Genomic DNA, 14,508 nt, shown 5'->3' with positions numbered 1-14,508 from the left:
TAGAGAGAATAGTGCAACAAGGAATGAATGGAAACCCAAAATCTCTGTAAATGTTTATGAAAATTAATAAAATATAGAAAAAAAATTAAAAAAAAAACAAAAACAAACCTCTATCAACATGAAGAAATGATGTTAATTTTAGAACAGAATTCAGATCTTTTATTCATAGGGTTGCTATGAGTTGTATTCAACCTGACAACACTTAACCACTGTTAAGTGAGACTAGTGTTATTATATTTTGGAGGAACATTCTTCTACTTTGTACATCACTCCTTGTTAATTTGCTGTACTGAAGTAATCTGGGTTTGCTGTGATGCTGAACCTTGTGCCATTGAGGTGTGAAATGCCATAATGGTTTCTTAATGTGAACAGTGTTTGGTTGACCTCGCAGTTGTAAAACAGGTTTGGAAGCAAGTATGTCATCTACTTCCTAAACCACATGCCTATGAAATTTCTATGAACTTGGAGAAACAACGATAGTTATAGAAAGGCATTTAGGCAATTTACTCATGGATTCCCTACGAGTCATACTGGACCACAATCAACAAAAATACCTTTATAGTAAGTTTCATTCATTTACATTGTGTTTCATGCAATCATTCATATACATTCTATTTTACATTATTTTTATACTACTTTACTTACAAATTTTGAATATATTGTTTTTCACACCACATACTTCCCAATTCCCTCACCTCACCACCCATCGCGTGACCCATGATTAATGCCCCAACCCTGCACATCCTCACCCATGTGCTTCCACCTTCCCCTCCCCCTTTGGATCCTTATACTCATTCTACAATAATGCTTTTATACAGTATTTATCCTTTTGAGACTGAGTTAGTTCAATCAGTGTAATGCTCTCCAGTCACTCCCAAGTTAGGTAATAATTTAAAAATTCATTGCTCCTGTGTGCTAATATTCCATTGTGTGAATGTACTACAATTTCCAAAGCCTGTCTAGCTTTCTACTTTTTGTTGTTGTTATGTGCTGTCAAGTCACTTGCGACTCATAGCGACCCAATGTACAAGAACACTAAACTTTGCTGTATCTCTTGCCAATCTTATTTTCTCCAATACACCTATCCCCATCACCCCAGTGACAAAGTCTATCCATCTCATCGAGGATCTTCCTCTCCTGCTCTGTCTTTCCACCCTCTCAAGCATGACATCCTTCTCCAAGAACTGATCCCGCCTTGCAACATGTGCGAAGTATGTCAGATGGAGCTTCAGAATCCTTGCCTCCAGGGACGAACTTGTTTGTTCTCCTAGCAGTCCATGGTATGTATATTCAATACTCTTCTCCAGCACCAAAGTTCAAAGTCATCAACTCTCCTTCTATCATCCCTAGTCATTGAACAACTCTCTGATGCATAGCAAGTAATTGTGAAGACCATGGTCTTTATCAAGCACACCTTAGTCTCCAGAGTGACATTGTTGTTCCTTAGTACCTTGGAGAGGTCTCTGACAGCAGACTTTCTCAATGCAATTCATCTTTTACTTTCCTGGCTTCTAGTATCAAGAGTGTTGATTGTACAGCCAAGCAAACTGAAGCTGTCAACAATCTCAATCTCTTCATCATCCATTATGATGCCGCCAATCAGCCCAGTGGTGACAGTCTTTGTTTTCTTAATGTTGAGCTTCAATCTATATTGGAGGCTGCAGTCCTTGATTCTCTGCAGCAAGCGCTTCAGGTCCTCCTCAGTTTCAGCAAGCAGGGTTGTATAATTTGCATAACGCAGGTTGTTAATGAGTCTACCTCCAATCCTGATGTCACACTTCTCTTCATAGAGCCCAGCCTCCCAGATGATCTGTTCCACATATAGATTGAAAAGATATGGAGATAAGATACATCCTTGACGCACACACTTCTCAGTTTTGAACCATGCCATGTTTCCTTGCTCTGTTCTGACAACTGCCTCCTGGTCCAAGTATAAGTTTTGCACAATCAAGTGTTCTGGGATTCCCATTCTCCTCAGAGCCAGCCACACTTTGTTGTGATCCACACAAATGCCTTTGCATAGTCAATGAAACACAGATAGACACTCCTCTGGTACTGTCTGCTCTCAGCCATGATCCATCTGACATTATCTATAATATCCCTAGTGCCACAGCCTCTTCTAAATCCAGCCCGAACTTTAGGCAGTTCTCTGTGGTGTTCCAGTCATTTTTGGATAATCTTCAGAAGAATCTTTATGTGATATCAATGATATTGTTCGATAATTTCCACACTCTGTCGGATTGCCTTTCTTTGGAATGGGAACAAATATAGATCTCTTCCAGGCAGTAGGCCAGGTGGTTATCCTAATTTTAAATTGGTTTTTCTTCTTTAATCTGATTAACCATTTTCTTCAACTATCATTTATACTGACTATAATTTATCAGAGAAATACAAAGTTTCATAGTTTTATCTGTTTCAGATGAGCATTGATGTTGTTATAACACAATTATGTTATTTGAAAAAAATTATTTTTATCATTTGTTTTAGTTGTAAATTTTTTTCTATATTTTTCTTTAAGTACAGACCCTATCCTGGACAATTCAAAGATTTTTCTACTGATTTTCAAATTGGTTTTCTTACAATTGTTAATAGACCTTGTGTCTTCTATAATCACTCATAAGCATTGTATTTATATAATTAATTCCTAGTCATCTATGCCTAATATCACGCTGTTTTTTCAGTCTCTGTTGAATCTTTCTAATTCCTTCACCTTTCAATCTACCCACTAACTTCTTTTATCCTAGTCATTTCTCCCCTTTCCCCTTTTCCACCTCCTTCTCCTTTTCTTCTTCCCCTTTTGAACATTGATATACATATTTGTCAGCTATCCCTCTATTTTCACAAGAATGGTTTTATTCAGTACTTGTCCTTATGAGATGGAGTTATTTAATTCAGTATAATACTCACTAGACCCTCTTATATAGTATTTTACTAAACATTATTCCTTCATGCTGCAGAGTTTTCCATTGTGTAAATGTATCACAATTTCTCAATTCGTTTGTTGATGAGCATTTGGGCTGTTTCCATTTTTCTTGCTACTGTGAATTACACTACTGTGAGCATCAGTGTACACACCTCTGTTCTTGTCTTAGTTCTGATCTCTTTAGTGTATATTTCCAGCAGCTCAGTCACATGGGATTTCTATGTTCTACTTTTTTAGAAAACCCCATACTGCATTCCAGATTGTTACTACCATTTTACAATCCCATCAGCAATACATGAGAGTTTTCATCTCTCCACATCCTCTCCAACATTTATTGCTTTATGTTCTGTTAATCTTTAGTGCTGCTGCTGGGGTCAAATGGTATCTCATTATTGTTTTTATTGTTTTGATTCGTATCTCTCTGATTGCCAGTGATTTTTGAAATTTCTTCATGGGATAATGACAACCTCTTCAACAAATGGTGCTTGGCAAAACTGGACATCTATCTGCATTAAACTGCATTAACAGGATCCACGTCTCACATCATACACAAAAATCAACTCAAGGTAGATCAGACATCTAGGGCTAAAACCTAAAACCATAAGGATCATAAGAAACAAAATGAGACCCAAACTTAGAAGCCCTATCCTATGGCATAAATAAGTTTGCAAATACAGCAAGAAATGTACAACTAGGAAAGGATGAAATAGGCAAATGCATCCTTCTAAAAATCAAGTTTCTGTGCACATAAAAAAAGTTTTTTGAACAGGGTGAAAAGAAAGCTTACAGCTTGAGAGAAAACATTTGGCAATGGCATCTCAGACAAGAGCCTCATAGCTAAAATTTCTAGAATATTACAGGGACTCCACAAGAAAAAGATTGATAATCCAATAACAAAATGGGCAATCGACATGAAAAGACTCTTCACAAAGGAAGACATTCAGATGACCATCAGATCATAATTTTCTAAAAATATTTATGGTGAATGAAATGAAAGTTTACAGCACAGATCATTTTTCCATTCAACAATTCAAGCCCATTTTGGGTAAAAGTTTGCAAAGCAAATTGACTTTCCATCCAACAAATGATACATTTTCTTTTTTCTGACATTGGTTAGAATCTCCACAATGTAATGTCATCTATCCCACTTCCTCCCTATGTTTCCATTTTCTATTCTTCATATCCTTACTTTACCTGTCTTCTGAACTTAGTCCTTGGGCATATGCTTCCTTTTGATCTTAGGTATTCTGAGGATTACATTACTCCTTAGTCTTGTCACTCTTCTGTTGTTGTTGTTGTTGTTGTTGTTGTGTGCCATCAAGTTGCCTGCAACTCATAGTGACCCTATGTACAACAGCTCTGAAGCCTGCTCTGTCCTGAACTCTGACTTTGACACACCTAACCCCATTGTCCCAATTGCTGTATCAATCTATCTCTTCCAGGGTTTCCTTGCCTGCACTGTCCCTTCACCCTTCTGAGCTTAAGGTCCTTTTCCAAAGCACTGTCTCTCCTGGTCACATACCCAAAGTATGTGAGACAGAGCTTTAAATTCCTTGCCTCCAAGGAGAAGATTGGTTTCACTCTTCCTAAGACAGACTTGTTTATTCTCAAGAATTTCTCAGATCTCTGTTCTGTGCCCAACTATGCATTTCCATATGAGTTTGGGAATCATGTGATCCTTTATAATTAATAACTTTATAATTATAAAATTATTATAATGACTATTATTAATAGCAAATTTTAAAAATTATTAACGTGTCAAGTCAAAGTGCTTCTCAAGCCTAAAGACCTGTGTACTTATTATATCAAAAGGCTTGGAAATTATTTCTCTAAATATTGTGAATAAACCCCTTCCTCCAAGATTGCCCAAATTGATCAATAGATCTTTCTGGGGGAAATCTTAAATAAATTCAGCATCCTTCTTTTCTTTGGTACACTCATTTTTCATTAGTTATTAAAATAATTGCATTTCTTTTTATCCATTCTGGAGAGAAAGCCTTGGTTTGATCTATCAGTTCAGTAATTCTGGTTTTCTTTCTGTTATATCTGCTGCTTTATCTACAGTGCTTGAAATCTGAATCACTATAACTTATACAATATTTTATTTTCTTTCAATGTACCTTTCTTTTGTTATAATATATTGTTCTTTTATATTATTTAATATTTTCCTAACATATTTTGTCTTAATGGTTATTATCTCTATTTCTTCCTTCCTTCATTTTTTGATTGGACAACCTTTATCTCAGATGCTTTATTAGATTGTTGTTTATTTAAATAATCCACCTATAGGAGTATTGAAGGACCCAAAGAAACAAAGTAAATGATGTAATGTAGCTTTTTAAGATGACACTTGTGTATCACAGATTGAACATACTGAGTGTGTTTCCTTTGCTGAATGAAACTTTAATGAATCTCTAAATTCTATGATAACATAGAGATGACCCTCCTCAAAGCTTTTATACCATGTAATACTCCAAACTGCAATGCAGCTCAGGAAAACAGTGAGGAAAGTATGAAATTGATTTAGTTGTCTGACTCCCTGATAAAAGGAGATGTTGCTGCTGTCACTGTTAGATGCTATCGAGTTGAAAATGATCATAGCACCCTATGAATAACATATCTGAACCCTGACCTGTGGCATCGTCACACTTTCAAACACACTTGCACTCATTGGAGCAGTCACTGTGTCAGTCCGTCTTGTTGAAGATCTTACTTTCTTTCTCTGATCCTCCACCTTCCCAAGCATGACATCCTCTTTCAAGGGATAAAAGCAGATAGGAAAGAGAAATTAAATTGAAAACTACGAAACTAAAGAAATGTCTATTTTTCTACATCTGACTTTGTAGGGTAAAATTTAAATCCACGCTATTAACATGAGTTACTTGTATGTAATTATGTGTCAGTGTTTATATTACTCAAAAATAGTTCATTTACATTACCTTCTTTATTATTAATTCTTTATTTAGCATTCACTGTTTAATTGGCTTTGTTAAACATCCCAGTAAGCATAAGTATGTCTCTCTCCCAATCAAGAATTTATAGATGTGTCCCATGAAAACAGATAGATTTTACTTTCTTTAAAACTTTTCTTAGAGCTGCTTTCATGGCCTTGTTTCTCAGACTATAAATGATTGGATTAAGTGTTGGAGGCAAAATGGTATAAAGAACAGTAAGCAAAAAATCTAGTCCACCAGGAGAGTCATAATGAACTTTAAGAAACTCAAAAGCTCCAGTAGAGAAAAATAATGTGACAACACATAAGTGGGGCAGGCAGGTGGAAAAGGCTTTGGCTCTACCTTCAGCAGTTGGGATCTTCAGCACGGTAGAAAAGATGTGTGTGTAAGAGAAGCCAATGAAGATGAAACAAAGAAATGCTGCCACAGCCAGGAAAGCAAGGACTCCAAGCTCACTGATGTAGTCATTGGAGCAAGACAGTTTTAGGAGCTGAGGGACATCACAGAAGAACTGATGAATTATATTGGGACCACAGAAGTGGATGGAGAAAGTAGCAGCTGTGTGCATGACTCCAGCAATGACCCCAAAGATCCAGACTCCTAAGACTCCATAAACACAGGTGGTGACATCCATGATGATTTCATAGCGCAGTGGAAAGCAGATGGCCACATAGCGGTCATAGGACATGACTGTGAGCATGGCTACCTCAGCAGAACAACAAGCAGTGAATGCAAAATACTGCAACATGCACTCCCATAGGGAAATGTTGCCACTGTGCATAAAAGAATCACGAATGGACCTTGGTACAGTCACAGTAATATAACACAGATCCAAAAAGGAGAGGTGCTTCAGGAAGAAATACATGGGTGAGTGAAGATTGTGATCTATGGAAGCTGCTGTGATAATGAGAATATTTCCAGTTAAAGCTAGTAAGTACAAGACTAAAAACAGAGAAGCATGAGACATTTCTACCACAACATTGCCAGAAAAACTCATGAGAAGAAATCCACTCATAGTTGTGAAATTACTCATATTCTGTCCCTCTTTCCAAAAGAGATGCTGACTTCAAAATGAAATACCCATATAATGAAAAATTTTATAATGTTTATTATGGAACAGTAGAATCCATCTACTTAAGTGAATATAAGATGCTGGTCTGGTTCATCCTTGTAAGTGTACAGCAGCTTCAAATACTAATAATTATGTTAAGCAATGTTGAATGACTGACTTAGTAGTCATAAAAAGCACTGGATAGAGAGATTATAAATGCTCATGTCAATCATTATAAACCAAGAGAAGGAGACTATACATGCGTTCAGTGGCATAGGAAATAAAAGGAAAAGGGCCATTGCCCCTGAGTCAAATTCTCACTTGAATCTACCTTATAGAACAATTTGGAACTGCCCCATAGAATTTAGAGAAGCAGAGTGCCACAACTTCCCCTGCAGAGCAGCTGGTAGATTTGAACCACTGACCAGTGACTACAGTGCCACCAAATCTCTATGGAACATATGTTGAGACAAAGCCCCTCTCTGCCATAGGGTCTGTTCCGCTGCAGGGAACCTTCCAATGATTTTCCACAGCTGTAAATTTTAAAGGAAGGCAACTTCCCCTCATACTCCTTCTGAGCCACCAATGGATTACAACCACTGGCTTTTAGGTTGGTAGCCCAAAATGTAACATACTACCACCAAGACTTCTTTATAGAACATATAGATGATCAAAAGTTTGTACACATTGAAAGTTTCATTTTATTCACATAAATGCATATTTATTAAATTAACTTCTGACTTACTATTCCCTTCTATTACTACTTGTGTCTTCATAAACTTCATCACCACACTGATTTTGTAATTGCAATTTTATAGTTTTGTTTCATATATGAGGAAATATTTTTTCTGTTTTCTAAATCTTTATTGGAAAATAAAATTAAGAGCTCATTGTAAGTTGATATCTATAAGTATCTATACAGCAATTATTATATATCAAAAATCATTAGCCCTTACCATATGGTAACATAGAAATTCATCTGAAAATGCCAAGCCAAGCTTTTCCCAGAGTATTTCCAAGTATATTCTTAAACTAGAATAAAACCCATAATCAACACATAAAACAAAGTTTATCATAATGGAACTGAATAAAATTTAAAACAATAAAATAGGTATTCACTAAGCTTGCAAAGATTCAAAAATAAAATACTCAAATCAACCAAATATGTAACAAGACAAAATATAAAACATGGGGCATAATGGTTGAATTTGTGCATAACCTCTAAGAACAACAGTTCATTGAACACTCATTGAATGTCAAAAGCAGTCCATACTTTAAACAAATAAAATTTGGTTTTACCATTTATTTTTGTTGTAAATCCTTTTTTCAGATTTTTCTTAAAAATAGACTATAACCCACCAGAGCCAGAAAAAAAGAAATAGACCATAAACTTGGTCATTCCAGGATCTTCTAGTGTTTCCTTTTATAACAGGATTTCTTCCTAAAAGAGAGGAAATGAGAAGACTGAATAAAAGTGAAGAAAGGAAAGATTTTCTGACATGCCCTTATGCTTTTACTATATTCTTTCTCACTGGGGTAATTTTTATCCATATTTTGGGAATATTAAAAATATGGTTATTTTTGTGGCATTGCAATACTTCAATCTATCGTCTTTTTTCTTTTTCTACTGTATTTGAACAATCTATGATCTCTCATATGGAAAGTTCTCACATCTCTTATAATAAGCCACTCTTAAGGTCAAAAAATAGTCAAACACATGATTTAAAATTTTTTAACTGAATTCCTATTTTTTTTTTAAATAAGTCCCAGTTGATAACTATTTCATTTTGGCTTCTAAATTAAATAACAATTCCTAGTTTTACTAAACCTTCTTAAGAATTCATTAACTTTGCATTATTCACAGCAATCTCCCCTTGGTAGAGTCAGAAACTCACCAAAGCACATCTAGAATCTTCCATACTAACTTTAAGGAGAAGCTGTTAATGGAAATTGTTACCACGGAGCAGAGAGCTTAGAGCATTGTAATTCAGTCACTTTCTGTAAAAATGTATCTTTATAGGGATATAAGGCCATTTTCATTTTCTTTTATCCACAGGAGAATTGGTTATGGTGTTCTGTGACATGCAGAAAGGTCCCTGTGTGCTCTGGGCATTTGGGACTTCTTGTAAACCCTGACACTAGAACTCGCAATTCCATGGAGTTTTCTATGGCATGTTTTTCTGTTGAGTTAATGATCACACCTATTTAATAGGTATTTTACTTTATTTGTGTTCACAAGACAAAAACTCTTGAAAAGGACTGGAATTTCTATTCTAGATTCAAGAATCTCAACAAAAAAGGGAATTATTGCCTTTTGTCAACATATTTGTTGCAAAGTAAATGCATGTTTCAAGGTTGTGTTTTTTGTTGCAGTTGGGTCCCATCAAGATGGTTACAACTTATATCCATGCTACAGATTGCAAATCTGAATCTTGCCCAATCTTGTGCCACCCTCCCAGTCTCTGATACACTTGAGCCTGTTACTGTGTCATCTTTTTGAGGGTCTTCCTCTCTCTCTGATCCTTCACCTTTCCCAGCATGATTTTCCTTCCCAAAGGCTGACCCTTCCTGGCAACAAGCCCAAAATATGTGAGAAGAAGATTCACCACTCTGCCTCTAAGAAGCATTCTGGTTGTACTTCCTCCAAATAGGCTTCTTTGTTCTTTTGGTAGTCCCTGGAGTATTCAATACTCTTCTCCAACACCGCAACTCAAAGACATAAATTCTTCTTCTATCATTTTTATGTGTTGTCCATCTTTCATATGCATTACAAGTAGCTGAAAAGACCACCTTTAAATTGTCATCATTGATTTTAACAATGTGGCAGGGTTCTTGACAGTAGATTTTTCTCAGTGTAACACACTTCTTTCACTTGACTGCTTTCACTGTGCGTTTTGATTGTGGATTCAAGTCAAATGAGATTGTTGACAACTTCAATCTTTTCTCCATCAGTCATGATGTTGCCTATTTTTCCAGTGGGTTTTATTTTTCTGTGATGTTGCAATATAATCTATTTTGAAGATCATAGTCCTTTATCTTCAACAGTGTTTCAAGTCTTCTTCACTTTCAGTGAGTGAGATCATCATCTCTATAACACATATTGTTGCTGAGTCTTCCTCCAAACCTGATGTCATATTCTTTTTTCATAGAGTCTAGCTTTTTGAATGGTTTGTTCAGCATACAGATTGAATAGTTATAAAGAAAAGATACAATGTCAGTGCATATCTTTCCCAATTTTAAGCCATACATTGCTCCCTTCCTTAAAACAGACACGTCTTGTACCCATTTTCTTCTTTTTTTTCCTACTTCATTCTACTTCATCCATCATCACCATCATCCTAACCCATAAATAATTTAAGGGCCACATTCTAGGGATAACAAACCAATTTGCTGAAAGGGAACTATCCCTAAGGACTTGATGGATCAGAACAGCCATATCTTTAAATTAAAAACTTCAGATGTCTAAGTGAGAAATAAAGACATTTATATCCTTTTAAGACACAATTATTTTAGTGTTCCTATACTTTAGCCGTCAGAGAGCTGGACAATGATTAAGGATGACAGAGAAAAAATATATGCCTTTGAGTTGTGGTGTTGGAGAAGAATATTGAGCATACCATGGACCACCAAAAGACCAAACAGATTTGTCTTGGAGAGGTTGAAACACGTTTCTCCTTGGAGGCAAGAATTTTAAAGCTCCATCTCACATACTTTGGGGTATGTAGCCAGGAGAGTCTAATCCTTGGAGAAGGACATCATGCTTGGAAGGGTGGAGGAAAAACGCAAGAGAGGAAGACCCCAGATGAAATAGATTGATACACAGTAACTGGGGTTATGGGTATAAATGTATCAGAGTCAGTGAGACTGGCTCAGGAAAGGGCAGGCTTCAGAGCTGTTGTACATAGGGTTACTGTGAGTTGCAGGTGATTCGATGGCATATAACAACAACATAATTTAACCAAACCAAAAAAAGGGGGGAAAGTTACAAAGAAAATGCAAGGAAAGTCAGGAGATCTTGTATAAATGAACCTTTAACTTCCTGTTATAAGAACTAAAAACTGAGTTTATTGCTTAAACCAGTCTGAATTTGGTGTATGTTGTGGTAATGGTTGTCAATTGACTTGAAAGTATTCCAACTAACGTGCATGCTTTAGCACATATATATAGCAAGAAGATGGCACTAATCCAAATGCCCATAAACCAAAAAACAGGTAGAGAAACTGTGGTACAGTCATACAATACAATGTTTTTCAGCTTAAAGAATGACATAGCATTCATAAAATACAACTTAACATGGGAAATTCTAGAGGGCGTTATGCTGAGTGAAATAATTCAAGTCCCAAAAGGATAAATGCTGCATAAGACCACTTTGGTGAAGATAGGGAGATAACTTAGGGGGAGAGAACAGACATAGAATGTACAGTCAATGAACACTATATAGAACCAGGACAAGGGAGGATCAGCCTGAGAAGAATAGACATAAGGGCAATTTGCAAATAGAAACAAGATGTGTATCTAAACGAACTAATCTGAGGATATAACAAGCAAAGGTCTTGTAATCTCCTTTATAAATATCTTTACACACTAGAGAAAGGAATGTTCTGGATAATTAAATTCTTTAACTGCCTACAGGAGCTTTAAGGAGATTACTTCTCAAATCCCATCCCTCTGCCTTGAAAACTAGAAATTTTACATGATAGTGAAATAACAGAAGAAGATAAGTTTATTGGATCTATGTGGTGTCAGAAAATTTGATAATTGGTTTTTCTAGCCCTTCCCAGAGGAATGGTCTCCAGCAGTGTTAACTGAGATGCCCAGTCTTGAAAATCATCAACAGCTGTAGGACCAATATAAGAGAGTGCCTTCCACACTGTGAGAGAGAAAAAAACTATGGCACTGCTGTGAAGGTACTGTGGCAAGGTGTAACCAGAGAAATCCTGAAGATGGAGCCACAGTTAAAGGTTTTGCTTGCTGGATGACTGAATTAAAAGCTGACTTGTAACTGCTATGAGATACAGTGTGCTGGATGATTGAGGAAACTAGAGGCTTTTTGCATTTGTGCTGCTTAACTAAACCTGGACTTTCAGAATTGAGGAATTGTGACTTGTAACCTTCCTAGGGACTGCAAGGACTAAACCAGGCTTGCATTTTGTGATATCCTTTGTCTCCCTCTCCCCTCCCACCCTATTTCCACAATAAGCCCTACAATTGTGAGTACATTCTTTGAATCATGTTACAATGAACATTGGTCCCAATGATTGGTAGAAATATGTACAAAAGTATGTGAGGTGGTCCATCTTGAAGAGGGTGAAACAGGCTGCTCCTTGGAGGCAAGGATTTTGAAGCTCTGTCTAGCATACTTTGGGCATGTTGCAAGAAGGGACCAGTCCTTGGATAGGGACACTATACCTGGAAGGGTGGAGGGACAGCACAAGTGAGAAAGACCTTGAATAAAAAGGATTGACTCAGTGACTAGGATAATTGAGTTCAGTGTGTCAGAGATAATTAAATTGGCTCAAAATAGAGCAGAGTTCAGAGCTACCGTACCTATGTTGTCCCTATGAGTCAGAGTCGACTCAACAACACATAACAACAACAATAACAATATGGATGTTATTGATAGGGAAAGTTCCCTTTTATGAGACAGATAAAAGTCAGACTTGGCCACTCCCATGTAGCATCTGCTTCTTTTACAATTTGTGTCTGCAATGGTAAGATTTATTGTTCTAAGTTCACAGAAACAATTTGGTTTTGTAAATGTGGGGCTTGGGAAGATGTACAGTTAAAATAATTATTTTTTTTATTTCTACAAAGAGGGGTGAAATCTAAAAGGTTACTTTTGCTGCTATTAAGTTGGAAAGGAAAGTTAAGAAGCCACTTTATTGCCTGAGACAAAAGGATAGAATAAAGATGAAACTGAGAAATTCTTTAAAAATCTATGTATGGTGTCTTTTCCCTTTCTCTGTTATAATGTTACAATATATTGTAAAAGTGATTATGGTTTGGGGATGTTAAAATTTTGAGATATTATAATAAAAAAGAATGTAAGCCAGTTAAATATTAATTGGATATTAAAAAAGGGAACATTTTAAAAAAATGCTTATAGTAGTAGAATTTGGTATTGAGTGTGGAGCTTAGCCTAAGAAAGATTAAGCCCCACTCAATATTCTGAAAAATTACATCTGAAAGAAGACAAGTTAAAAAAAGAGAGTTTGCCAGTGAACTGAGGCAAGGTATCATCTGATGATTAGAGGTGGGAAGCATGCAATACGCAGAGACAGGCTGAGTTTGGACATGTTCCTTCACCACTGTCCATCTAGTATAATGAATGGGTAAGTGAAGGCTTGCTGGTTTGTGGAGCAGGGATTCCTGAGCATCCCTGACTTGCCCTCTGTAGGGCTGAGACTGAGTGAAGGGACCAGCCAGTCTGAAAAACAGGAAGAAGTGTGGGTTCCTGTGTTTGCCCTAATGAGCATTTGGACCTCACCAACGATGGCTGAGGATATGTTAACCAGAACCAACCAGATGAAGAGAAGATGTTTCATTCTGTGAACTAGTGTTGGTTACTATAACCTGATGGTTTGCTGCTCTGGACTGGACCTTAGTATACAGAAGCAGATTCAATTGTAAGAGAAGACTCTTTAGGGGGAAAAATGCTTGTTTCCTCATTCTTAGCAGAATGAATAATAAAAGCCATCTATTAAATGAAGGAAAGGAAAATAAAGGGAGTAGAGATTAGGTCAGAGAATAAACAAGTTAAGAGAAAAGGGTTTGTAAAACCATTTGAAGGAAAGATTTGAGTGGAAGAATACAGAGAAAAAGTAGGTATTTGACTTGGAGTGTGATCTTTCACAGTCATAAAGATGGAAAAAATTCTGATTCGGAGCAGGAAAATATTTGCTTGGAAGAAAAATTCTGTCCCCAGTCCTGTGGGAATGACTTGAAGGAGAGAAAGGAGTATACATGGAGCTTGAATGAGTCAACCTTCATCACTCAGGAAAATAAAACATAGAATACAATGTGTTCTTGTTAAAAGTAGGCATTACCAAGAAGAGCTCAAAGGAAGGAGTCAGGCTTAAAAGAGCAAAAGGCCCAGGGTACTAAGAGTGAAAGCAAAGGGGAGAGCCAGGACTCCATACAGAGCTGCCTAGTTTCAAAATTCAAGACTGCAAGAGAAAGGCAGTTTCAATACTTTGATCCGATGTATAAACAGGCCATCTTTCCCAACTTCATAATTCCAATCTTTTGACATTTGTTTTGGCTTCAGTCCAAAGGAATATAAGCAAGATGAGTGCAAACACCTCCTTGGTGACAGAATGCATCCTTGTAGGTTTCTCCCATCTGGCTAATTTCCAGGACGTGCTCATTCTCACCATCTACCTGCTCACAATGGCAGGCAGCCTCCTCATTGTAGTGCTGGTCTCAGCAGAGGCACGCCTCCAATCCCCCAGGTATTTCTTCCTTTGGATCCTCTTGTCCTGGAAGTGGCTGTAACTTTCACAGTCCCTCTGCTGCCTCACCACCTCCACACTGGCCAGCACCATATCTCCTGCTCTGGCTATGCTCTGCAGATGTTTTTC

At 36.9% G+C, this 14,508-nt stretch overlaps 1 protein-coding gene across 1 annotated transcript; it reads right to left on the bottom strand.

Moving 5' to 3' along the window:
• Positions 1–5,959: 5,959 nt before the first annotated feature.
• On the bottom strand, positions 5,960–6,910 carry LOC102846854 (olfactory receptor 14J1-like). The gene has a single exon (XM_006896292.1). The coding sequence runs from the start codon at positions 6,908–6,910 to the stop codon at positions 5,960–5,962; it is 951 nt and encodes a 316-aa protein (XP_006896354.1).
• Between the last annotated feature and the right edge of the window lie 7,598 nt (positions 6,911–14,508).

This window comes from Elephantulus edwardii, unplaced genomic scaffold (assembly GCF_000299155.1).
Source record: "Elephantulus edwardii isolate Elephantulus edwardi_28Jun2011 unplaced genomic scaffold, EleEdw1.0 scaffold00184, whole genome shotgun sequence".
NCBI lineage: Eukaryota > Metazoa > Chordata > Mammalia > Macroscelidea > Macroscelididae > Elephantulus > Elephantulus edwardii.
This window is presented reverse-complemented; position numbering and strand designations above follow the sequence as displayed.